Here is a 25,258-nt window from a genome sequence, read left to right on the forward strand (position 1 = left end):
ATCCTACATCCAATCAAATCAAGACAGGTCCCTTTATAAATGTGTGAATTGCCGAGACGCCGAAGATCACATGCTCTTCTATGGGGCCTAACCGGTTCTGAGGCTTGGGAACAAGGGTAAGAAGTTGCGAAGAACCGTCCATACACGACCCGTGTGTGATCTATGACCTGAAAAGCGTCCAAAAAAGTATTATATGTCTAAGCGTCTATGAATGGGGCATAACTTACAATGGCAGTACCATAAGTAGTACGGGGGTCTAGACAGGCACGGTGTTGCTGAAATGAACTCAAAGAGAGCGAACTTTCAAAGTTACGCTGACAGAAACCTGTGTCAGGCGCAAGGTGAGAGTGCGAGAACCAGTGACACCCACTGTAAAGGATCTGCCACGGGACGGGTCTTCAACCCAAGACTGAGTACGATTCGGGCGTATATTGCCAAAGAAGATAGAGTCAAAGACACGACATGGTGGTAGAAATCCTAGATAAAGTTATGAAAAAGGCCAAAAAACGGCGCATATGTAGTGGTCTGAAGGCATAGGTAAACAAAACTAAAGGAATGATGCAATCATGAGTCTATAGAAATTCGCATCCCTTACACCCACAGCTGACGAGTCTGGATCGAGCAATTAAGTGCCAGAGAACCATACTATCCACGTAAAGATATCACAACGAGGCAGCTGACAATAGAGACCGGCGCTTGCACCTATGAGATAAGGGACGTGCCGCAGCCTTGCGTGATATCAAGATGGAAAAACGAGGCGGTGTCCTATGGTTCTGTGAAAAGGAAGGGCGTACACAAAGCCAACCGCATAGAAGGGAAGACCCATTGCCTACTGCGTACCTTCCCACACGCGTCTCGTGAATGATAAGATGCACATCGATGTTTCCGTGATTCTTTTGCGGGAAAACTGCTATCTATTTCTCGGCCTCACATGCGCATGCGAAGGACCAAGGTTCTACCAAATAGACACGAAGCTTCTCAACCTACTTATATCTTCGTCCCAACATTTAGGTGCACAGCCTTGACTTGCGTATACCTAGGACAAAAATTAGCTGAACGTTACAAACTGTAAGGCAAGATACTAACGTGTTCAGTGCGTATTCGCCGCCCTCTCTGCCAATACCAGACTGCTTATAGCCTCCAAATGGTAGGCTAGGTCCCGGAACACCGTAGCAGTTAATAAAGGCAGTACCAGTCTCCAACGCGTGAGTCACCCGGATAGCGGTGCTCGAATTCTCTGAGAAGACTGCCGCAGCCAGACCGTAAAGCGAGTCGTTGGCCAATTTGATCGCTTCTAAACTCGTTGTCAGTACTCGTTCAAAACTGAATTCATGTTGTTTGCCCACCTTCCTCGGTCTTGAACTTGATAAGCGCAGCAACGGGCCCGAAAATCTCCTCTTTGACCGCTTTCATACTGTTTTCACCAGTGAAGATGGTCGGCTGTATGAAGAACCCTTCTTCAGAAGCCTCGTGTTTCTCTCCACCGATGTGGAACTGGGCTCCATCCTCCATTGCGGAGTGAAGATAGCTCATGACACGCTGTATCGTGGATGAGCTTTCTGCACTGCAATACAGGAAATAAGGCGCACGTCAAATTGTGTCTGTGAGACTTGAGGTCCGTGCTGAGTTTCGGCAGCGAAGGGATCACCCGTAACCTGTTGTAGACTCTTGGCAGTCGCGGTGAACTTTTCAACAAACGTGTCATAAATGCCTTCTTGGAGGAGGATCCGCGACGAGGCTGCACATATTTGGCCCGCGTTAAAGCTTTGGATAGCAGCATTTAATCAGCAAAGAAAGAAAGCAGTGCAGCCTAGCAGTTGACGCACAAAATACTCGAGGCCGCCCATTTCACAGCTTGATCGACGTCCGCGTCATCAAAGACGATACATGGGCTCTTCCCTCCGAGCTCAAGGGTAACAGCTTTCAAATTCGACTTGGCAGATGCTTCTTGGACCTTTCTTCCCACCAGGGTACTGCCGGTGAAAGCGACCTTGGCGATTTCAGGATGTTCGCTGATCGCTTGTCCAACGATATGACCTAAGCACCTTTCAGTAGCGCTCCTGGGGACGTTCGCATCTCGATGCGTCTTACCGTAGCCATTGACAACGTTGACAACACCCGGTGGGAATCCAGCCTCGATAATGAAGTCGCAAAGGCGCTGAGCGGTCAATGGTGTTATTTCGGATGGCTTCCAAAGTAGTCAGTATTAGCTTTCAGACGTAGGAGAGACAATCACCTTCAGAACGACCGTGTTTCCTGTAGCAAGGGCTGGGCCAAGTTTCCACCCTACCATCAACTGTGCGGTGATTAATGTAACTTCAAATTCGCAATAAGAAATCAGATTACCATTGGGAAGTTCCACGGAACGATTTGACCCTGTGAACCATGTGAATACATCTATGTATGAAAAAGCCGGAGGCGTCAGCGCACCACAACACCGTAAGGTTCATGACGAGTGTAACTGAGTTTGTCCTCGCTAGTCTGGTAGGTAAATTCACGTTTAGGCCGAAATGAAACACAGCGTAACCGGATAATCACACCTCAATCACTTTCCCCTGAATTTTGTCTGCCCATCCGGCAAAGTACCTCAGAACGTCGACTGTACCAGCAACATCAACGTTTTTAGCTGCAGTAAACGGTTTTCCTGTAGGCAGTTCGATCAATTCTCGTTATCGAATTTGAACGAAGATGAAACACCCACCGACATTCAGAGTTTCCAAGGCAGCTAATTCGTCCGCATGTTGCTCTATAAGATCTGCAAGCTTGGAAAGAAGCCTTCCCCGCCGAGCCCCAGGGCATTTGAGGCCCCATGAGGTTTTGTAAGCCTGTTCGATAACAACGTCAGATTGCGCAAATTGATATGGTGTTATGGGTTTCGTTACCTCTTTGGCTGCTTTGACTGCGATATCGACGTCCTTTTTCGTTCCCCCAGCAACAGAGGTAATTGTTTTCCCGGTAGCTGAAATGGCCTATTGGTTTTGTTTTATCACTGAGGCTCGCGATCTTACCTGGGTTGGTTATACTGCGTCCGTCAGTACTCTTCAGAATAGATGGATGAGCTGGATACTGACCTGATAGAGCCGCCTTCGATAGGATCAACGAATTTCCCGTTGATGAAAAGACCGGTGTGGACCTTGGTCGTGCCTCTGAAGGTAGGCGTATCAAAATTGTAAGAGAATATCTGCGATGACATGGCGTTGGTCAAAGAAATTGGGAACATTATGCGACCCTTTTATAGCATCCGATGTGTGGGCCGGTCGCCGTTTGGGTTCTTGTACGGATTTACTTACGTGTTCATTTATTTCTGAAATACTTCGCAATATATAAGCTGGTATATTCGTAGTTAGTCCCATGTCGTGGTTACCATAGATTTAAACCTTTTTGCTGCTCACTTTGTTTCAGCCTAGCGCCGTGTTTCTAACGTGAAGAGTCGTCTGCAACTATTAGGAACATCGAAAGGGCGAAGTCGGGATTTAGAGCTGACTGAGTCATCTTGTGCACAAGTCACCTGAAAGAAGAAACAATCGGTCATTGCCAAGGTCGCAGCTAATCATTGCTTACTGAAGGCTCAGCCGAATTTCTGGAGAGAAGTTCGAGAAACTTGAAACAGTGGTTCTCAGCCGATACGAACGGTCGGTATCAGCGCGAGAGCCACCAGCGAGATGCAGTGGTCCTTGTCCTCCTACCATCTGGCCGGGGGTATCTTGTTCATTGACTCGGAAAATTTTGCTATAGAGAACAAGGAAAAGGCGAGATAATGGGAGGACGACCAGATCCCGAGTCAGAAATGGATGCGGCTGAGCGCAAGTAAAACCAAGCGACAGATAAAGATAAGGGCTGGGGATCCCGGATTGCAGCCCGGTACAGTTTGTACGTCGCGGTTACGTTTGGTTTTCCGGAGCTGGCACAAGGTCGACGACAGTCATATCGTCTTGGCTATACTGGATGATCAATTCAAAATGCGATAGTGCATCATCAATGCTAAATAACCATTAATTATTGGTTCTGACTTGTTTTACACACACGACGAAGCTCACCGGTGATGACATACGTCCCTCGATTGGAATTGATTCTTCCAGACCGCAAGTCCTGCTAGTAATAGTATTTCGGCATGCGGAGTAACCTTTAAGCGCTCGGACATCTCGGCGTAATTACTCTTGTCAACCTAGTAAGCCTTTTTAATTCTCGGCGGGATGTCTTTACCAAATGTACCAACCAGGTTTATCCCCCACTGCGCTCGTCTACCTCAAACACTCCGAGGACCCCACGCATCAGCGCGATTTTCTTGCCAAGAGGCCAGACGAACTTGTCACTCCATCAGAGTCGGAGGCAGAGTGGGTATGAAACTCTTATCGTCGCCTCAGGAAGTTGCTCTGTGCTGTAAGAGTCGACTCGCAGGACTGTATCCAGACGTGTCTTTTCATACAGCGCCAGCACATTGCGTTGTCCACCTTTCAATGATGATCAATTTTCATTCTACCGCTCGGTGAGAGTCTCTACGCGAGTCTGGTGTTTCCAAGGCCTCACGGTAAGAAGGTCCAGTCGTGACAAATGAGGGACACTGTATAGATGCACAAGGCGGTGGAATCTAATAGCGAGATAAGGACGCCGTTGAGCAGAAAGCTAGCACGATTCACCAAGTAAACTCGCCGTCTTTCTGACCTCCGACTTCCACGTGTTACGATATCAGCCTATCAAGGACGAAGGGCGGGCCATGGTATAGGGCAGCGAGGTTGGATCCAAGGAAGTGTGGCCTGTGCGAGTCAAGCTTGTTGCATGAAGGGAATGGAATAAGCAGGAAGGGAAGGACGGATTCGGAACGCGCCCGAATTTGAAATAACCCTCTGCCTCTTACCGTCATGCCGATTTTGCACTGTCCTCAAATTCAAGTTTGGGTCGCTCGATAATGGACGGGAAATAGTTACGGAAGTGCAAGATCTGCTATGGAAGGTGCCGGTGAGTACCCATTCGCGTCGTTTCCCGCGTAGGTTTTGACGGCCTGTGCAGGGCACGAACCCGGAGAAATAAACCACTGCTACCACCGAAAAACGACTGTACACCCGAGGACAGCGGATACTGGAATTATCATGGATACATGTGGTGGCTTTTCAGCTCCGACGACGGCCATCCTAGCACCTGTTAGTCCGACGCTCCGTACATGGCAAGAAAGCGTTAGCGTCGCTGCTAAATCCGATGCTTCTCCGGCTCATATCACCTCCAGAGACCCGGAATCCCCTTCTCCGATACAGTAACGTCGGTGGTCCTACCTGGGTATCTCGCACAAACAGGACAAATTTCGCTGTATTGGATTATACCGGTGATAAGGAGACACGTACCCAAAAGGCGGCCTCTTGTCTATCTCTACGTCGACCTGCGGTTCTTTATGCGACAAAAATTGTTTCCCACTTAGCGGGACCTGACGCGACCTTGCTCTTTACTTCCTTGTGGTGGTCTAAGGCACGGTTATCACTAGCCGACACATTTGGTTGTAAGCCGCGTAACTTCACATGCTCTTTCTTGCTCGAGATCTGACTATACCCGCTAGCTCTCGATTCTCATCATCCAGTTGCTATATGCGCATGGAACTAAGATGGCGCAGAATCATTGATTCCGGACGCGATTCTCAGACTGGTTTTGGACTCAGATGATGAATCTGGCATCGCCTCTGGGAGGAATTCGAGGGAACCAGGTTCCCAAATTTGTCGATGCGATCCTCCAGGCTACCAGCAACAATGTCATCTGTCTTCTCCTCTCTACCGTTACCACACTCACTCACCACAGCCTACCTCTGACGATGATCTCCACCTTGGAACTTCAACTCACCGTCCATCGCGTCGCTCAGAATATCTATCAAGAGCAAGCTATGAAAGGCGAGCAAAAGGCGGAGGGCAAGACGAAGGCGAAGAAGGGCTGGGCCTCTATACTGAGAGGGAAACTTGGTAAGAAATTACGTCGTTTCCGTGCACTCGAGCCCTGACTACCAAGAAGCCGCTCGTCACCACGAAGAGGAGAAAGAAACGACGGACGTGTTGAAAACATCTGTCTTGGAGGCTATTCGGCGCAGAGTCCTTTTAGTCGAGGCTTGCCGCAGATGTGGATGTAGCCGGAACGTTCGGTAGCACGTCAGTCCATCTCTCTGTATTACCGAAGCGTTTCGCTTATCTCCTTTAATCAGATTTTCTACTTCAAGCCATGCAAATGCATCTTCCTATATGCACACATTTATATTGTTTCCTTCATTTGATTCGGGAATGAGACACCTATGTCAATAGTATCAATTTCCCACTGTTGCTAGAATCGTCACATTCAGCAATCCTCAATCGAGATACCAGTAAAACGGTCCAAAAGACCCCTGTTTGATCTCTCGACGCCTAAAGCATATTTCGAATTACGCATGACTGTTACATCCCTAATTCTATTATGTTAACTGGCCCGGCTCTTTGACCGTTCCATACACTCATCCGGCGTCTTGCTGAGAAGCGTCAGAATGCAGGTACAATATCCAGTCCGGCCTGATCAAGGTCGTCTGAACCTTACCTGTAGTTGGTTCTTGCTACAACTATTAGGCTCGCGTGACGTTGGAGGCAAGAGAAGGCGGCTAGGTAGCAGTCTCTTCAAAGCGCCGCTTCTCCCAATTGTCCATGCTGGAGAACAGTTCAACGTTATGCTGGTGTTTAAGCAGGGTGCGACGTCCTTTGAGGGCTGACCAGGTCGGTTCTTCTGACAGTTTTTAGTGATTTTTTCTGCTCAACCTCTTGCTCCGTTTAGCTAATAGCCAACGTTCTGTCCTACCTAGCCTGCGGATATTGTTCGATGTTGTCGAGTTGCGACTTCGACGCTTCTATCTTTCTGACATTATCCATATTAATCGTGGTCAGTTATATCTTGCTGGGTAGATCAAATCGTCACCCTCAAGTTTGGATAATGATGGCTTCTGCAACGTATATATGATCTTACCAAGTAACATGCGTGCTTCTATATTCTTGCGTGCAAGGATCCTCTCTTACTGTGCAATCGCTCAATTCTGTGCGACGTGAAGACCTCCCCGGGTCAATTATAGCAGGTGCTTTTGGCTCAGGATGATATATGCTATCGGTTATTTCAGGGCACGTAGTGATTCCATACTGCCACCTCAACTTCCAGCTCATCCTCATACCCCGGAAAGATTCACCCAAACAGATCGCACCACCCGGTGTAGATCTGCCGAATCCATATTGACCTCGTATACTCCCAGTATTCCGGCATCCACCCAGCGCACTCCCAATCGATAAGCCCAGTTGGCCGAAGCTGCTCATCAACGAGGATATTATGTGGCGTGATATCCCCATGTGTGAAGCAAATTCTGTGCCGCGTTGACTGTCGCTTCATTAACGCTGCACGAACACGATCGTCAAGAGGCTCCCATGGAGTGCAAAAGCTCTGTGCGTGAAACTCGTCTTGCGACCTGAAAGGGCCGACAGTCCCGCCTTTTCGAATTCGGTAGCTAAAAATCCCAGTCCCTTTGAACCCGGAGATTGTATGATCACCTGGAGGGGGAAGGGCTCGAAGTTGGTCGAACCAGTCACGGAGTGTGTTTTTGAAAACAGAGAGCTGGTCTGCCGTCATATCGTGTACTCCTACCCTGGTGGAACCATATTCCCGACCAGGAACCTCTGTCATGAGGATGAAAGTATACTCTGGACAAAGACCATTCTTTGGGACGTAGTTGATGACATCAAGGATACGAGGGACGGGGATGGTAGTATATTGGGTAGCAAGGGCCTCGGCGATGGTCACAAGAAAACCACTCTTGGCGTAGAGTTTGAATGGGAGCTGTGCAACTCGAGGTGTCTTTCGAGTTTGCCCATGTTTTTACGCGCCACAATAGTCGATAGCAGGCTAATCGTAGCGAGGCAGGAAAGTGGAGTCACAACGACCATAAGATGCTGGATATGCTGCCACTACCGCAGACATTGAGTTTCATGTATGCTGTAGCCGAATGCTAACTTACTTGCAACGGTAAATAAAGTCTGAAGGAGCAAGAGGGGCGGGATGCATATTTCTTCTGCTGCTGACCAAATTTCTCGCTGAGAAATGCACCACCCAGAGAAAATGATGGTCATAAAGCAAATCACCGGTCCGATATGGGCCGGAATATCTGACGAGAAAAACGCGTGTTGTGATCATCTGACCGCGACAACTCCGACCGGTGACATTTCCCGACAGAGTAATAGCTCCCTCATCTTTCCACATAGCAAAACATGGACGGAAATTATTAACTCGCTGGGTATTCATCCTGGCCGTAAATGCCGGAGAACATCAACTTCGAGTGGGTTCTTTCTAGTGATGTGCGGGTCGGGTTGGGCTGGGTTTTGCGGGCTTGGGCTGGGTAATTCAGGGCCTGGGTTGAGATTTTGACGAGCCTGAGCCCTAAGCCCTGACCCTCACTGGGTCGGGTCGGGCTTGGGTAGTAGGCCTGGGCTTTTCACGTACCTGCTTGTTTTTCTGGCACCTCAGGCTCATCACATTCCTCCAGGGTCTCATCATTGGTATGTACGTGTTTGGACTAGCGCTGGGTGAGAATGCTTTTCGGCGAAGTATTTAACATGACAATGGTTGCATCCTCCATGTGAGATTCATCCTCACATGTAAATAACTGAGAGTTTCCCATGATGTCATTGCATGCCATGCGGAAATTTTTTGGTTTTTAACATGCAAATAACATGTTAAAAATGTGTGATTTACATGTTATTTTGCTACGCAGTCAGAAATGACCATATATGTATGAATACAAGGTAAATTGAAATCCATCATGGTGTACGACAACAAGCACACCACCTAGAAGTAGTCATCTTAGTGACGTATGATGCTTGGAGCCTTGGAAGATGCTGTTCTGTAGGCTCATCCAACCAGAGTTTCTCACAGAATTTCACACCACTGCTGGGACCCTCTAATGTTTTTAACATTACATAGATGTTATTTTCATGTGATTTACTAGGTATGTTATTAACATCGGGCATTCTCACCCAGCACTAGTTTGGACTGCCGAGGTACAGATGGCACAGCAGTATGCTCATTGTCGCCTGATGGGTTCGGATTGTCAGGACCATGTTTTCGCGATGATGAGGGTGGTGGCGGCGATGTACTTTCTCCATAGCGCTGAGGACGCCGATGATTGCGTCTTCCATCAACAATAACTTGATTAGGATCGGGCTCATCTCGCACAAGCATGAAGGACAAAGCAATTACTATGATTTTTTCAGTATTTTACAAGTTATTTGTATCATGTAAGAACTGTACAGTTTATCAGCCACCAAAGAGATGAAATTCAAATGACAGGACATACCTGATATAGTCTCCACTTACATCTCTGATATCTCATTACATAGACCACTTGGTATGACGGTGTCCCTCATCATTTTCACGCAGTGAGAGTCAGAGTGCAGAGGTGACCATGGACGTGAGAGTAAAGAAGGCTGGGATCAGTCAGCACCGCAACGGATGCCATCCAGCATCAGACGGTGACTCGGATTACCAGGCTGAAAACCCAGGGTTAAAGCCCAGGGCTTGGGCTTTCCGAAGTTGACACCTGAGCCTTGAGCCTGCCAAAGCCCTCCACTAGGGCTGGGCTTTTCAGGGTCGGGTCAGGCTGGGTCAGGCCAGGTAGCAGGCTTTAAGCCTGACCCGGACATCACTAGTTCTTTCAGATAATTCATGACCAGCTACATCTTACCGCGTATATGAATTTCATCATCCCCTGCGTGTATTCAATTTCACATCTTCTAAGAACCATACGCGGAAGTAAATCCCAAAATAGTATTCAACGCTTTCCATTTTAAAGTACAAGATCATGATTAGACTCGCTTGTAGTGGTTAGTGCATGACACTGCTACACAGCCTCAGGATATCATGTCTCAGATTAATTTCCCAGCCAGTCAACCAAAAAACAAAACTGGTAGCAGCAGGTTGCAAGTGAAAAGAGCCATACCAAGGGTGGAGTCCTCTCAGAGATAACTTTGTGGAGTTGCCATATCCTAGCATATAGGGTATAGGGGTGTGTGCACTAACCTCTGGGCACTGTGCAGCATTTCAATCGGGAATGAGATCCTTCGGGAAGGACTCGATTGGCTCCTTCGTCCTGTTTCAGCTATGATCCTTGGAATAGATGAGCGGAGCAGTGTTCCAGAGTGACCCTGGGAGAGGCTAATGAAGCCCAAGCTTTTTGGGTTATTGTACGTGTATTTTCTTTGATCTCTATCTTGCTTTTATACAAATAATTAAATATTTACTGGCTTTCTGTAATCGCTTGCAGGTCTGAGTCCACTTGTAATGTCATATACTATGAGTGTCATTCGTCCTCGATGTTAAAACTGGCGCTGAATGATCTACATGAATATCTTGCTCGAACAGGATATTCGCATCATAGAGGTCGTCCATCACATTGTCCGTATTTCAGAGCCATGCTTTCATGGCATCCTCAAAACATCCAACCCCCAAGGATGTTCTCACTGCAGCCACGAAACTTGTTTCTCAACCCAATGTAATGCTACCAGATATGGAAGACATCATCGGCATGATCGACCAGGCTCAACAAGGCTTCTTCGACCGCATCATGCCCAATGTAGGAGAGCAAGAAATTTGAAAATGAGGTATCTGCTGGTGGAGCAGAAGAGAGAGCCTCTGAGGATCCAACTCTTACTGATGAAGCAGGAGATTATACTAGGCCTTGCTGCAGAATGCATATTTCCTCGGCTGGTGACCAAATTTCTCCCTTAGAAATGAACAACTCACAGAAAACGATCATCGTTGTCAGCAAACAGATGACTGGTCCAATTTGGACCAAAATATCTGAGGACAAAAACACGTGTTGGGATCATCTGACCATGACTTCTGCCAATGGAGGAATACCCTTTGCTCATCTTCATTTCATTCCATGTCACAAACCTTGGATTTAAATCACTAAACTCACTGTGTATTTATCCCAGCTGTAAGTGCCAGAGAACCTTAAGCAAGTGTGATCCTCCATTCATGTAGGTATCTGATACTGCGATTTTTCTATATTAGCCTGCAGACGTTTGCCCCCGATGTGGATGTGCAACTTTCCTTCTGCACCTCTATCTTCAGAAATTATTCAGATCATTGATGGCCAGTTACATCCTGCTGCATATATCAATTTCGTCATTTGTGCATAAGGAACTAGCAAGTGAGGGCCATCCCATATGTGTGGCAATTCCGAGTCCTATGTTTGTCAGATAGATCAATCACCTTACCTGGTGCATCATTTGTATGTGAATATATCCGGAGTTTTGCTGTTTGGATCAAGGCGCATATCAATGATGTTGATTCCACCTTCTCGTGTTGCACGTCTCCATTGAATCATACCATCATTGAACCATACAACACGGTCGGGATCGACATACCTGGCTGTAAAATGACTGTTTCCAAAATATACAATACTCACTAGTTGGTAACATGCATTTCCATTGACTATGGATGTCAACAACCAACTTAATCAACTTAGATCAACTAAGGATCGTCCACTCGCACTTCAGTGGACAATACTCTTAGAGGTCAAAGGAGATTTGTGAAGTCGATCGAGGACTTAGATAGTCGTGAAATGTGGAGCTTTGAGTTGGGTAGATTAAACTTTAGCCGAAGCTGGGGTTTAGACCAGTGTAGGCTCTACTTAAATACATGATGATTAGGCTAAAAATAGTACTGTGAGAATGGGTCTGATGATCATGCATTCAAGCATAAGCAAGAACAGTAAGCAAAAAGAAAAGAAAGGAGAAGAAAAATGAATAAACTGTAACATTACCCCCCTCTTAAGACTCGTTCGTCCCGAATGAGTCATTAGATCCCTCTTCTATGGACTCGTATGACCAGACATCAGATGTGTGGTCATCATCATTCCAGTTTTCAGTTACTCTTTAGGAGAAGGTTTATGTCAGATTCATTGTCGGTTGGGGGATCGAACAGGATTGGAGGGTTTTTATATGGCCTTCCCTCTCGTTATGATGCTTCAATCTTGGCTTTTTGTCTTTTTAGATATGAGTCCCATACTCAGGGGTCATCAAGCCTTGGATCTACTTGGTGACAGGGACGAGGTTGATTGGGTTCATACCCTTCGCTAGGATGTTCCTCCTTGTATTTTGTATTCCTTTCTTGGAGAGCTTTATCCATAGATTGGGTGATTTCGACTACTAGTCATTGAAAGGAGGATGTGACCGATATGGGTCCGACATCTCTTCCTGTGTTTGATGCATCTGCTTCTCCTACGACATTAATTTCTTCAGAATGTGCTGGGGCTGAGCATTGGGATGAGTGAACTGTTATTATCTTGGAGACACATGGAGTGTCTGATTCATGATATTGCATCGGGTTATTAGGTGGTATTTTGTTATCAACACCAACTATTTTCCCCTTTTTATTATTCGTCCATTGAACCTTTTGAATCCGGGCTTCATACTTGTTCACGAGTTGTTCTGCATTAGCCATGTCGGCTTGCTTTACCCAGGAGTTTTCTTCTGTGGGATATCCCTTCCACTTGACGAGATACTCTGTAATGGTTCGCCAGTTTCGTCCTCGCCCGATGACTCTGTCTCTCTCCCCGACAATCTCTTCGATCTCATACTCTTCTTCATCATCTATCAGTTCTGGGGGGGGTCTCTCTGGTCATGGTTGGTTGGTGAAAGCGGGGGTCACATAAGGCATAAGTAAGGATTCATTGAAGCGGTTGTGGATCTTCCACTTTGGGGGTAACTTCAGCTCGAAGGAGGAGGCACCCTTCTTTGCAATTATTTCAAAGGGTCCTACTCATCTGTCATCTAGCTTCTGTGCTGGTCGAGGGAGTTGTAGATTAGTGGTGTCTAACCAGACTTTATCTCCTACTCGGTATTCGATTGCAGCTGACTTTCCCTTGTCATAGCTGTGTTTCATGGCTTCGGCCGCCCTCTCCAATGATTCTTTTGCCTGTTTTGAACTTCCTGAATACCCTGTACCAATCTGGAGGCAGCAGATACCGCTCCCGGGGTTTGTGCTGTCATGATTACCTGTCCATCCCTTCCAAATACCACTTTATATGGTGAAAACCCCGTGGCTGAGTGTCTCTGATTGTTATGGGTGAAAGTGGCCAGGGGCAACCACTCACTCCAGTCATCCTGTCAGTAGTTTATGAACATTTTGAGGTATTTCTCTATCTCCTGGTTGACCCTTTTGGTCTGTCCATCAGTCTGCAGGTGATAAGCGGTGGACGGGTTGCCGGTAACCTGGAGGAGAGCATAAAATTCCTTCATAAATTTGGACACAAAGACCGCCCCCCTGTCTGAGATGACCTTTTGAGGCATCACTCCGTATGGCACATATACTTGATCCCACAGGATTTTAGCAAACCCCAATGATGTAAGCTCCTCTGTGCAGGCGATTGGAATGATAGTTTTCGAGAATCAGTTCACTATCACTAGAATGGAATCATAGCCCTTTGAATTAGAGAGTTTAGTGATCATATCCACAGAGATATGGGTCCATGGTCGAGTCGGTACCTTGTTTGGGTGTAGTGGGGCCTTCTTAGGATGGTGGTCTGTCTTAGTGTGTTGACAAATGTCACACCCTTTGATGTATGCCTCCACATCCCTACACATTCGGGGCCACCAATAGTCTTGCAATACAAGCTCTTTGGTCTTGTCTATACCAGGGTGCCCTGCTGTAACATGATCATGTTGGAGAGCTATAATCTCTCCATGGAGGTGTCAATCTACTGGGATATAGATGCGTCCGTTGTACCAAAGCATGTCCTGGTTTCGGGAGACCCCCTTTTCATGATTAAGAGAGTCGGAAATACCTCGGTCCCACTTTCGGACATCGTGAGTAGCAAGTTTGATCTTTTCATGCAACTCTTCCAGGGTGGGCATCACCAGGGCTCAGAAATGTTCAGCCTTTAGGATAGTCACATCGTGGTTGTCCTCCTTTCCTTGATCGTGGTCTGTGCGTCTGGACAACAAGTCGGCTTTGCAATTTTGGGCCCCAGGTTTATGGTGGAGTGTGAACTGGTACTCTGCCAACTCTGTTACCCATCGCGCCTGCCTGCGGTTGAGCTTTTGGGGCTTGTGGAAGTACTGGAGATTAGAGTGATCTGTCCAAATCTCAAAGTCTTCTTGTGCTCCCATCAGGTATTGTCGCCATTCCTCCAATGCGATCATAATGGCTAGGAGCTCCTTGTCATAAATTTTGTAGTTGTGTTTGGTGATCGACAAGGCCTTTGAAAGGAATGCCACCAGCCGCCACTTCTCATCCTGCCACTGGGATAAAACTGCCCCTATCGCCCCCTCACTTGAGTCCGCCTCTACCTGAAACTTTCCTTCATCGAGTGGGATGGCGAGTACTACATCTTCTCAAAACAGCTCCTTAAGCTTTTCAAATGCTTTCTGCTGGGCATTCCCCCACTTCCATTCTGCCTTTCTGGTCAACGAAGTTAATGGTTTAACATGCTTGCTGTAGTCACGTATAAACTGTCGATAGAAGTTGCAGAACCCCAAAAAGGACTGCAACTCTTGTTTCTTTTGGGGAATCGGCCACTCCAATAACCCAGCGATCTTCACTGGGTCCATTTGGATTTTTCCTTCGCTGATGATTACCCCCAAGTACTCCGTCTCCTCCACTTCGAATTCGCATTTTTCAGCCTTCAGGTACAGGTTATTTTCCCGAAGTATTTGTAGCACTCTACACACAATGCGCTTGTGCTCCGCCTTGGTTTTGGAGGCGATCAGAATGTTGTCCAAGTACACAGATACCTCTCCTGCCGCTATAAGGTCTTTGAAAATGTTGTTCATCATCCACTGAAAGGTCACGGGGGAGTTGGTGAGCCTGAAGAACATAACCAAGGGTTCGTAAAGGCCGCGATTGGTCTGAAACGCCGCCTTCCACTCATCACCTTGTTTGATCCTAACATTATTGTATCCCCATTGTACATCCAGCTTGGTAAAGTATTTGGCTTTCTTCAACCTGTCCATTAGCTCCCCAATTAGCGGCAAGGGATAACGATTTTTAACTGTCATCTCATTCAGCTTCCTGATAATCCTGAACAGGGCAGAGTTTACCATCCTTCTTTTTGACAAAGAAGAAGGGTGATGCCATCGGGGATTTCTAGGCTTGGATATGGCCTGTGGATAGGTTCTCATTGAGGAATTTATCCAACTCCTCCTGCTCTGTCAGGTTGAGAGGATAGAATTTACAATCTAGGTTGGCATTTGCATTGGGGATTAATTCAATGGCGTGGTCCCATGGTTTGCATGGGGGTAGCTCATCAAAGTTTTCCTTGTTGAAGACATCCTTGAAATCTCGATACTCTTCTGGTACGATTTCTTCAAAGGATTTGGTCGTCTTTTTGGCGTTGGCCCTGGCCGCTAGCTCGTTGGCCTTAGTCCCCATGGCTCGTACATGAAATGCTTCTTCAAAGTCTATGACCAAAATGGTATCCCCTTCCTCATACTCATCCCATCTGGCAGATGGGTCCATATCTGGGAGGTGGAAAGGAATCTTTCTGCATGCGCATCAGGCTAGGGTTACAGAGCCCATGTTCCAGTCAATTAGAGGGTTGTGTCGCTGTAGCCAGTCATGGCCCAGGAACAGTGGGGTAGTTCCTAGGTCTACGACTGCTAAATTGATGCATTCGACGTGATCCCCGATGCATAATTGTTGATGTGCTCGGTAACAGCGAGTGACAAAAGGCTAGTGAATGGATATGAACACCACAACACCAAAACCCTCTACTACTCTACACTAATCACCAATATTATTGAGTTCTGGTGTTTCGAGTACGATAGAAGCACTCTGCAGACTTCAACAAATCAGGGAAAGGTTGTTTAAAGACGTATATTTGGTACTAGTGAGCTACACAAGAGGTAATACTCGTGCTAGCAGGGTTTTAAGACACGATTGGATGAATAGTGACTTGTGTTGAGCAACTGCACTCGGTCTAACTCTGATACTTCGAAACTAGTGGCACTCTGGGCCAAATACTGGGTCTCACAAGCAGTCTACACTTGACTAGCGGCACCCTAGGCTCGACTAGTGGCACTCTTGGCCTAAGAACAAATACTTTAACTCTGAGAAAATACTTTAACTAACTTCGAAACGCTCTGAGTCACTCCAAGACGGAATAGTAACTTTAAGACACTTCAATTCATTCTATACTATAGGTGACTAAGCGACTAGTAGACACTTCATTGAGGTTAAGCACAAAAGCCTTTAATTGGGGCACTAGAATATGGACTAGTAGGTCACAATCACGGGGATGGCTTGCCTGCTTGCGAGGCCGCCCCTTCTACTACTTATATACTACAGAGACAGGTACAGAATAAATATAAATAGATTCTTTAGGAGTAATATTGGTAAGGATGTCTTGGCTAGTCATGAAATATGGTGAATAATCATGCAATAGTCAGCCTAGCCTGTTCTTTCTGTCAGATAGTGGGTCAAGGGACTCCGCTATTGGGTCGTTTCCGCACCCTTTGCCCAGCGGTGCTCCACTAGTGACACGGCTATATGAATAGTCGGGTAACCGTGCCTGTAGCAACTGCTTGATCGTGATCAGGGTGCAGCCCGGCTATACTAGTGCCGATCGTATGAGATCTGTATCACACTAGCCAGATCTGGGCTAAGGGTTATGCCTTTACTGGTTCATTTCTAAGTCCTTTCAGAAGTGCTCGCGTGACTAGTCATCCTGACTTAGGCGTTCATGCCCAGATCGGTCCACTAGCGACTGAATAGTCGAGATCTGTGTGGGTTCTTACTTCTTGTTTGGGCGCTAGCAGCTGTATTCTTTACTAGTGACTGTATTTTACTAAGTCATACTAGCTTTGGAGGTGATAGTCCGGTCGGCTGGTAGGGCTGACCCACTAGTGGTATCATTCCTAAGTCCTGACTCGACTAGTAGCATGCTAACTTGACTATCAGTCCGAAGTCTCAACTATAGCCCTTGATATACGACTAGTATAGGATAGACCTGCAACAGTATTGTTATAAAATCGCAAAATCTAGGTGTGAACGCATAGACAGCGTATCATCGTACTTCTGCGTATTCCATGATGTCCCCTCCTTTGTTCCTGGTGCTGTCAGCATTATAGACCGGAATGGGTTGGGCCACCTTTTTAAGGTTTATCCCGTTGTTGCAACTGCAGCCTATTTACGCATGTAATTTTGCAATCTAGAGTGTTTTACACGCATACTGAGAGATAGTGAGTGAGCGGACTAAAACTACACGTCGACACTAATGCTATGCGGTGCAATGATATGGAATATAACTTATGGCATAAGAAGCAACAGGATTCTAAACAGGACTTAGTCACAGCACTGTACCTGATGGGCATGCTGTGATGAGAAGGCCAAACCATATACCCAATGCCTTAGGCTCTAACTTACAAGCACACTCATGGGAGCTAGATAAAACCTTGAAGATTGCACTGACACTGAGAACACTTAGCGTGCTCGCTAACTGTGACGTGCTGTACCTGAAAATCCAGGGAAATCCTTAAGTGAGCTGACAGATATCACCGGCACGAGCTTGGGCAATGGGCTTCGGCCGAAGTCTGCGAGCCCGCGTTCCATTGTTCTGAGTCCCATTGTTTGAAGACTCACTTGTTGCCATGTCTATGAGAAGCCTCTGTGAATCCAAGAAAGAAGTCCTGAACAACATATGCCAGAACTGATAGTTCCATGTGCCTAGACCTGTCGGTCGCTAGAGAACAAGCCTGCAGGTGTCGGGAGAGCACCTCTTGGCACGCGTTTAGCGAGCTCACTATAGAAATGAGACTAAAACTGGGAAGTCCGACTCGGATGCTCAGTAAGGTGGCGGTGGCAATGTGCTATGCATGTAGGAGTCTGGGTACTGCATGACGTTTGTAATTCTAATTCCCCTGTAGTATAAGGAGGCTGGTTACAGTAGGTAGAGGCAAGTTTCGAGCCCCTGAGTTCCCGTGCACGCGTTGAAGGTGGTACCATAACAAAGGACCAGTTTGTGACTTCGAGCTGTGCATAGAATTAGCGAGCTCACTCAGAGAAATATGAGATACCCTTTTGATAAGACTTTTGAGAACTTAGTCAGAGTGAATACGAATCAGTGACACTGTTTCTGTTCTGTTAAGTGTGATAAGTCTGCTCAGAGAATGTGTTGAAGTGGAAATCTGAGATCTGTTCTGTTCTGTTCTGTTCTGTTCTGTTTCAGTCTGTTCTGTGTCAGTTCTGTTTGAAGTTCTGTTTCTGAATCTGTTTCTGAGCGCTTCTGAAGTGTTCTTGAGTCGAGATAACCTGCTGGAGTTAGTTGGAGAACCCCTACATACAGTTGTGTAGCGAGCAGGCTAAGTCAGTGCTTGCCTGTGGTGTTCTTTTAGTGAGCTCACTAAAGTTTCGGCGTGTATTGCCTCTGTTTCTGTTGGGATCAGTGTCCCTTGTGTATTATAACTCAAATCTGCCTTGAAGGTTGCGTCAGCGCCAGTGAACGACCTTCCTGTAAAAAGTTCCTAGACTTAGGAATTCATTAGAGAAAGCTTAGCTTCACTAAGAGTGCTGAGAATAAGAGAAACTCTTCGAGATATTGAAGTATAGTTGGATCGCATTAGGAATAATCGCTCCCCCTAGAACTTACGAGGGTGATTGTAGTTTGTGTAGTTGTGTGAGTGTGTGTGTGGGTTTTTGAGGTTCGCCTTTTAGCCCGCTCACTATTCCACAGGTGCCCACAGCCAGCCTCTTCACCATGCTCGGTTACCCATGTTCGATCGATTGAACTGCTGGTGGCTCCACTGTCCACTAGTGCTTTTATGGCATGCATTTCTCGGGTATCCAATGTTTCTATTTGGATGTTGATGGATACATTGCACCCCTTCCTTCCTTGTATGTACATAGGCAGTTTCTTTAAGTCCTCCATCCATTTCCACTTCTCTTGTGCCTCTAAGGCAGTCTCCAGTTGCTCTTTGAGAGCATCTATCAGCTCCGAAGTTATCTCCCCTTTGCGAGCAGGGTGAACCCACCCGTTTAGGGTAGCACGAGCTGCCACATCGTTGGTGGACAACCTAAGGGCCCGTTGGGTCCAGTGCATCCCGAAGGGTTCATAATAAGTGTCAGCGACTCCTTTGCGACTGGAAAGAGCATCGGCATGGACCGAGTGTGATCTCCGGGGGTTTACGACTGGGATGTCGGATTGTAGATGCGCTTCTTCATCGGGGACCTCTTCCACAGTTACCTGGGATATCTTGTCTTGACCTCATGGTGGCATTTGGTCGCTGTTCAACGAGGTGGTGGAGAAGGGCTCACTGCCCTGTGTTCAGCCCTGGCCATAGGCGCTTGTGCTTGGCATTGTAACCTCCACGATATCCATTTTCTTACCCTCAAACCCGGCGGTACTTCTGGTCACCCTTTGTGGGTGCACACGTGTTGGCTCTCCCAAAGGGTCCCCACCTTTTGCTGCTGCATTCTGTGTTCGTGTGGCTACTGAGTGGGGGTGGTCCTCCTGGTTCCCGGCCTCAGCTGCTTTTCCATCGCTGACTGCTGCAACAATTGGGGTAGGCACAGCGGATGGGGTTAATGACCGTCCTTCCCCACTGGGACGACTGGGTCAGTACCATTCCCCAGTCTGACTCTGGCATGAGGGCCTCTCGGTTGCATCCTGAACTTTCCCCATACTGCCAAGCGGGGGTTCCTGAGGTAAGACAGCCCCTCAGGGTTCATTGCTAGATGCAGGATGCGCGGAGCAGCGGAAATCCCCTCCTACGCCATTGGTGTTTTGCGATTCCTCTTCCTTAGTTTCTTCTACAGCTAACGTGGCGAAAAAGTTCGTATATTGTTCGTATGGAGTACCTACATATACAGAATGAGCCTGACTAGCAGGAGAGTGTGTACCAGATGAAACTAAGTCCTTTGCCGACGCTGTCGAATCGCTTATTTCGATGCCGGCTCATCTTTTGACAACTTGTCGTCCTTGACCTCCTCGACCTTCGTGTCTCTTCCATTCTCTTCCTTTTCTGCCTCCATGAGTAACTGTCTGAGTTGTTGGGCAGGGATCTTCTTGCGAGGGGGGAGTTTGACGGGGATCCATTTCAATTTGTCCGTAGGACATTTATGGTCCCGGCTCCACCCGGTATTGCCGCACTTGAAGCATCGCTTCTTGCTGCGCAGCTTATTGATCTCCATCAGCTGCCCAGCTCCCCCTTACGTTACTCCTGTGGCGTCCTTCTTATCGCTAGAACCCCCATAGCCCCTGGCCTTCTGTGACGACTGATTTTGGTTGCCTCGACCTGAACCACTGTTAGGGTTCAAGGAGGGCTTATTGCCTTGCTGCTGCGCTTGGGTGTATCGGTAGTTGCCATCGATCCTCTCGATATGCCACTTCCATTCCGCATACGTGGTGGGGCACGCATTGTCCCTGTGCATGATAGTTGTTTGGACCATGGGCCTTATGGCAGCTTCTACAGCTTCAAACATTTGTTTCTCATCTCTGAATTCTTCGCACTTGTGGGCCAGTTCTTTGAACTTTGCGAAGAACTCGATTGCTGATTTGAAGTCCGCTTGTCGGAGCTTCCTCCACTGCTGCTTCCAAATTGCCAGCTCTGCTACTTCTCGGAACCTTGTCGTGAGGTCCTTGGTAAACTCCTGCCACAAGGGTAATCTCCAATGTCCCCATTCATCGCAGTAGTGATAGTATTGATCGTTCCACCATTTTTGTGCATCACCCCGCAGGTAAGATTGGGTGAAGGTGATTCTGTAGGGGTTTTGTCCGGCCGTGTTAAGGGTGTAGTACATGGGGAATACCTGAAAATAAAGCTCGCAATGATGGAGATAGTGAGTGATATCCGAGGATACCCCAGTGAAGTATTCGGGCTGAGTGATCAGCTTGGGTTTTACATCATTCCAGGGATTATTTGCGGCCCCTGGAGCTAGCTGCCACGCGGGTGGCGAATCGGGAGGTCCCAGCAGTGTTGGCGGGATGGGTGGATTTGGTGGTCTAGGCAGCGATTGAAGCCTCGGGTTATGCCATGGGGACGGGTATCCCTCTGGCCTGTTCGGGGGCATCGGAGGTGGCAGTCCTGGCAGGGGTTTTTTTGGAGCCATGGGCTCTTTTCCTTTGTCAGTAGTTGATGGCCCTGCCCCGTCATCTGCCCATCCATCATCTGCGTCTCCTCCTCCTCCTCTGGCGGTGAACCTCATGGTCTCCAGCAGGTGGGGCATTGGGGCTGGCCATCGGTATGCTACACACCCAGGGCACTGATCGTCCAGGTTGCATAGGTTCCAGATGATCATGGCCCTATGCCAGGCGTCAACCTCAAGGATATTCTTCATTAGGTACGCGTCTCCCGAGTCTCTTGCATCGAGATAGTCTTCTCTGGCTTCAGTAAGGAGCCACTGCGGGTCTTGCACCATGTCCTCAGCCAAGATCTCATACAGGTCTTCCCATTCCAGAAAGACCAGTATTGTTGGTACCGTGCGTACTGCCCTAGTGAGGACCTTCCTCACCTGGCTCATCACCTCCTTGGCTATTGCTGAATTCGGTGGTCTCCTCGGCATGGGTGGACCACTTGGATCCTCCCTGTTCTTGGCAGTGCCTTTCTTGCTGGTTATATCTCCTTCTCCACTCTGAGAGATTGGAGCAGTCCTCATCGAAGACCTCCATTTTGAACCAGTGTCGGAGGTCAGATCAGATGCCCTCATCATTGGTTCTTCATAGGGCTTGGCAGAGGCGAAGCTCTGCCATTCCAATCCTTTGACATGCCTCGTCGTTGGTGGCATCTGGCTCGATTGGGAGGTATTCGAGGGCATCTTGTAGGGCCCTGGCCTCTGCATTTCGGGTATGTGTGCTTGCCATTCTTCTGCGGTCCACTCTGGCCGCTCCATCTGGGGTGAGCCTGGCAGCTCGAAGGTCGAAGTTGGACTCGACGAGTGTGTTGTACTCATCAGTCCAGGGTCGCTGATTGAAGGGGACGGGGGCCACAAAGGCTCTTGGCACTGACTGACAGGGTGAAAGCGGGGACTCTGGGGAGTTTGTTGGTGGAGGTATATCCTCCAGCAGTACCAGCGTATAGATCGGGCTGAGTCTCTGGGTTGTATGACTCAATGGTGTCCCAGATATGCTGCTCTGTTTCATCGGGGAGGGCAACGGTCCTCGGGATGGGGGTGTCCTCAGGCCCTGCAGTTTGGGCTGATACTCCGGCCACAGGAGTTTCTTCCCAGGCAAAGACCCAGCTTGTTGCAGGGTACCATGCCACAGGGATCCTCTGCCACTCTCTTCCACCACCTGGTGCAATTCTTCCATCATAGGGGATTGCAGGCAGCTGGACCTGGTGGTAGTTGCAGCGGAGGCCCCAAGGCCAAGTTCTCCGCTGTCTTCCGCAAGATCATCTCCACGGAAGTACTTTCTCGTGTCTGCTTCTGCTCCATGCCCCTCACTTCCAGAATAGAGGTCATCCCCTTCTGTCGGGACGCCGTTGAGGAGGTCTTGGATCCGGATCCTTTTGAACTCGGTAAGGCCGTCATCGCCTTCTTTGTCCTCAACCATATCCCTTCCTTCTTCTCTTCCAATGGAAGGGAGGTCGATGACTCCTGGGGGGGTGGACAGTCCTGGGATGTTGAAGACCAGGCCATCTCCAAAATTGATGGCTCTTTGGGTTCTTGCATCTGTGATGTCGACAGATGATGCTCTGGGTGTTGGGGAAGACCCTCTGGAATCTGAGGATTCTCCTCTGGGTGTGATGGGTTGTCCATCATGTGTAGTTGGAATATGCTGGGTATGGGATTACTGGGTAGGGGAGTGAGAGATGTGGGATGTAATGAAATGGTAGTCTGGCCCTTTGACATTGGATGCAACACCTATATAATTGCCTTAGGGCAATGGCAAGGAGTGCTCCTGCTAGTAATCCAAAAGCTACTGCAACAGTCGGAAGCAGTTCAGCAAGTGGCATACGAGTGATTTGATTGTCAAAGCAGCGAGGACGAGTAGGATGGTAATGATGAGGTAAAGGTCAGTTTTGTAGTCGGATTTGGGCATCTAGGTTTGATGCCTTATAGGGTTATTGGGTCAGTCGTGCTGGAGAGGATCAAGATGATGATCCACCCTAAGGTGACAAATTGAATAATGAATCGGATTGCCAGTGTGGCCATTGGTCCACTCGTAATATGTTGACAGTCACGCACTGTCCTCTCGAGCATATAGCAATGACCTCTCTGGTCGACACGGCAGGTGAGATATTTCTTTGAAAAGGTCATTGGGCAGCGTTCATTCTCTGATGTGGCACTGGGCAACATTTATTCGAGCTTCGGCTAAATGTCAACAACCAACTTAATCAACTTAGATCAACTAAGGATCGCCACTCACACTTCGGTGGACAATACTCTTAGAGGTCAAAGGAGATTTGTGAAGTCGATCAAGGACTTAGATAGTCGCGAAACACGGAGCTTTGAGTTGGGTAGATTAAACCTTAGCTGAAGCTGGGGTTTAGACCAGCATAGGCTCTACTTAAATACACGATGAGTAGGCTAAAAATAGTACTGTGAGAATGGATCCGATGATCATGCATTCGAGCATAAGCGAGAACAGTAAGCAAAAAGAAAAGAAAAGAGAAGAAAAATGAATAAACTGTAACATATGGATGTGGGATTGGGATATGCATGGACGGAAGGTTACACCAGTGAGGATCACGAGAGTCAAGGGAGAAGGGCAATGGAACGCATCAAGGCATAAAGGTCAATTGAGCCTTCACCCCTGGGGGTAAATACCATGACGACAAGTGAATGAGACATCCAAAAGAATCGAAGGGAACTGTGCGACACACATGGAGAATATGCTGATTGTCATAGAATCAAAAGAAGCAAAAAAATATAATGAAAAGAACGTACATAACACAGCAAATTAATAATGACATACATGAAACAAATGAATTGAAGCACATGGACGAGCGCATGGGCAACCCAGCATGGTAATAGAGACAACAAAAACATGAAAAAGGATGTCACAATATATGCATAGAGTCAAGGGAAGCAGGTAAAACCAAGGATCAGATAGCACTGTAGGAGATGAACATGAGGTATGACAGGAGATACAATGGACAAAAGAAACGAAAACCTGATGAGAGTCAAGCTGGAAGACAACCATTGGTGCCATCGGACATGAACATCATGACAGAGGTAGACGTCAGTAGAAAACGGGGCGATAAGTAATAGAAGGAAAAGAAATATAGTGGCAAATGGGTACCAAATCCACAACCAGTTTGTTGCGAAAGGATGGATTGATTCTATGACAGAGACGAAGCGAGTAAGTAACAATCGAAACAGATTGGAGAAAATGACTAACGTAGGCATGCGCAGGAGACACGATCGAAGCACTCATAAACGAGAGGACAGCAAAAGACAAACTGCACCTGTCGCGGGTTATGAAGGTAAGAATCAATTATGGCAAGGTAGAATCATACTGAAGAGACATACTAGGAACACAGCATTATCAAATCGGCAAGCATCAAGAGAGATGAGGATGCGGGTGCATGAAGGATCATCTGAAAGACTGCAGGAGAGGGCATGATAGAAGAAGTGGTATTCACGATGACCGGTGCAATATACACAATGGATCTACTGCCTGTCACAAAGGAAACAAGGTGAGTGGACAACATGGTCCAAATGAATGTAGTGTACTCACAAAAGTCATAATCAGGATGCAAAAAGAGAAAACGAGGTTCCTAAGCCAAACGGTGAAGAGGCTGGCTGTGGGCACCTGTGGAATAGTGAGCGGGCTAAAAGGCGAACCTCAAAAACCCACACACACACTCACACAACTACACAAACTACAATCACCCTCGTAAGTTCTAGGGGGAGCGATTATTCCTAATGCGATCCAACTATACTTCAATATCTCGAAGAGTTTCTCTTATTCTCAGCACTCTTAGCGAAGCTAAGCTTTCTCTAATGAATTCCTAAGTCTAGGAACTTTTTACAGGAAGGTCGTTCACTGGCGCGACGCAACCTTCAAGGCAGATTTGAGTTATAATACACAAGGGACACTGATCCCAACAGAAACAGAGGCAATACACGCCGAAACTTTAGGTGAGCTCGCTAAAAGAACACCACAGGCAAGCACTGACTTAGCCTGCTCGCTACACAACTGTATGTAGGGGTTCTCCAACTAACTCCCGCAGGTTATCTCGACTCAAGAACACTTCAGAAGTGCTCGGAAAACAGATTCAGAAACGGAACTTCGAACAGAACTGACACAGAACAGACTGAAACAGAACAGAACAGAACAGAACAG

At 47.5% G+C, this 25,258-nt stretch overlaps 2 protein-coding genes across 2 annotated transcripts; both read right to left on the bottom strand.

Moving 5' to 3' along the window:
- Window positions 1-556: 556 nt before the first annotated feature.
- On the bottom strand, window positions 557-3,609 carry EV420DRAFT_1023389 (aldehyde dehydrogenase). The gene is made up of 16 exons (XM_060465365.1): window positions 3,562-3,609; window positions 3,393-3,508; window positions 3,072-3,328; window positions 3,009-3,022; window positions 2,883-2,959; window positions 2,702-2,825; window positions 2,541-2,644; window positions 2,431-2,481; window positions 2,347-2,376; window positions 2,237-2,296; window positions 2,092-2,188; window positions 1,827-2,037; window positions 1,590-1,764; window positions 1,347-1,539; window positions 1,087-1,294; window positions 557-1,036 (listed from the first exon to the last, which is right to left on the bottom strand). The coding sequence occupies exons 3-16, from the start codon at window positions 3,218-3,220 to the stop codon at window positions 988-990; spliced, it is 1,542 nt and encodes a 513-aa protein (XP_060324833.1). The 5' UTR covers window positions 3,221-3,328; window positions 3,393-3,508; window positions 3,562-3,609; the 3' UTR covers window positions 557-987.
- A 3,178-nt stretch (window positions 3,610-6,787) lies between these two features.
- On the bottom strand, window positions 6,788-8,112 carry EV420DRAFT_1340663 (uncharacterized protein). Its single transcript, XM_060468928.1, has 2 exons — window positions 7,991-8,112; window positions 6,788-7,940 (listed from the first exon to the last, which is right to left on the bottom strand). The coding sequence occupies exon 2, from the start codon at window positions 7,657-7,659 to the stop codon at window positions 7,168-7,170; it is 492 nt and encodes a 163-aa protein (XP_060324834.1). The 5' UTR covers window positions 7,660-7,940; window positions 7,991-8,112; the 3' UTR covers window positions 6,788-7,167.
- Between the last annotated feature and the right edge of the window lie 17,146 nt (window positions 8,113-25,258).

Source organism: Desarmillaria tabescens, assembly GCF_030435595.1.
Source record: "Desarmillaria tabescens strain CCBAS 213 chromosome Unknown EV420scaffold_57, whole genome shotgun sequence".
In the NCBI taxonomy this organism is placed as follows: Eukaryota; Fungi; Basidiomycota; class Agaricomycetes; order Agaricales; family Physalacriaceae; genus Desarmillaria; species Desarmillaria tabescens.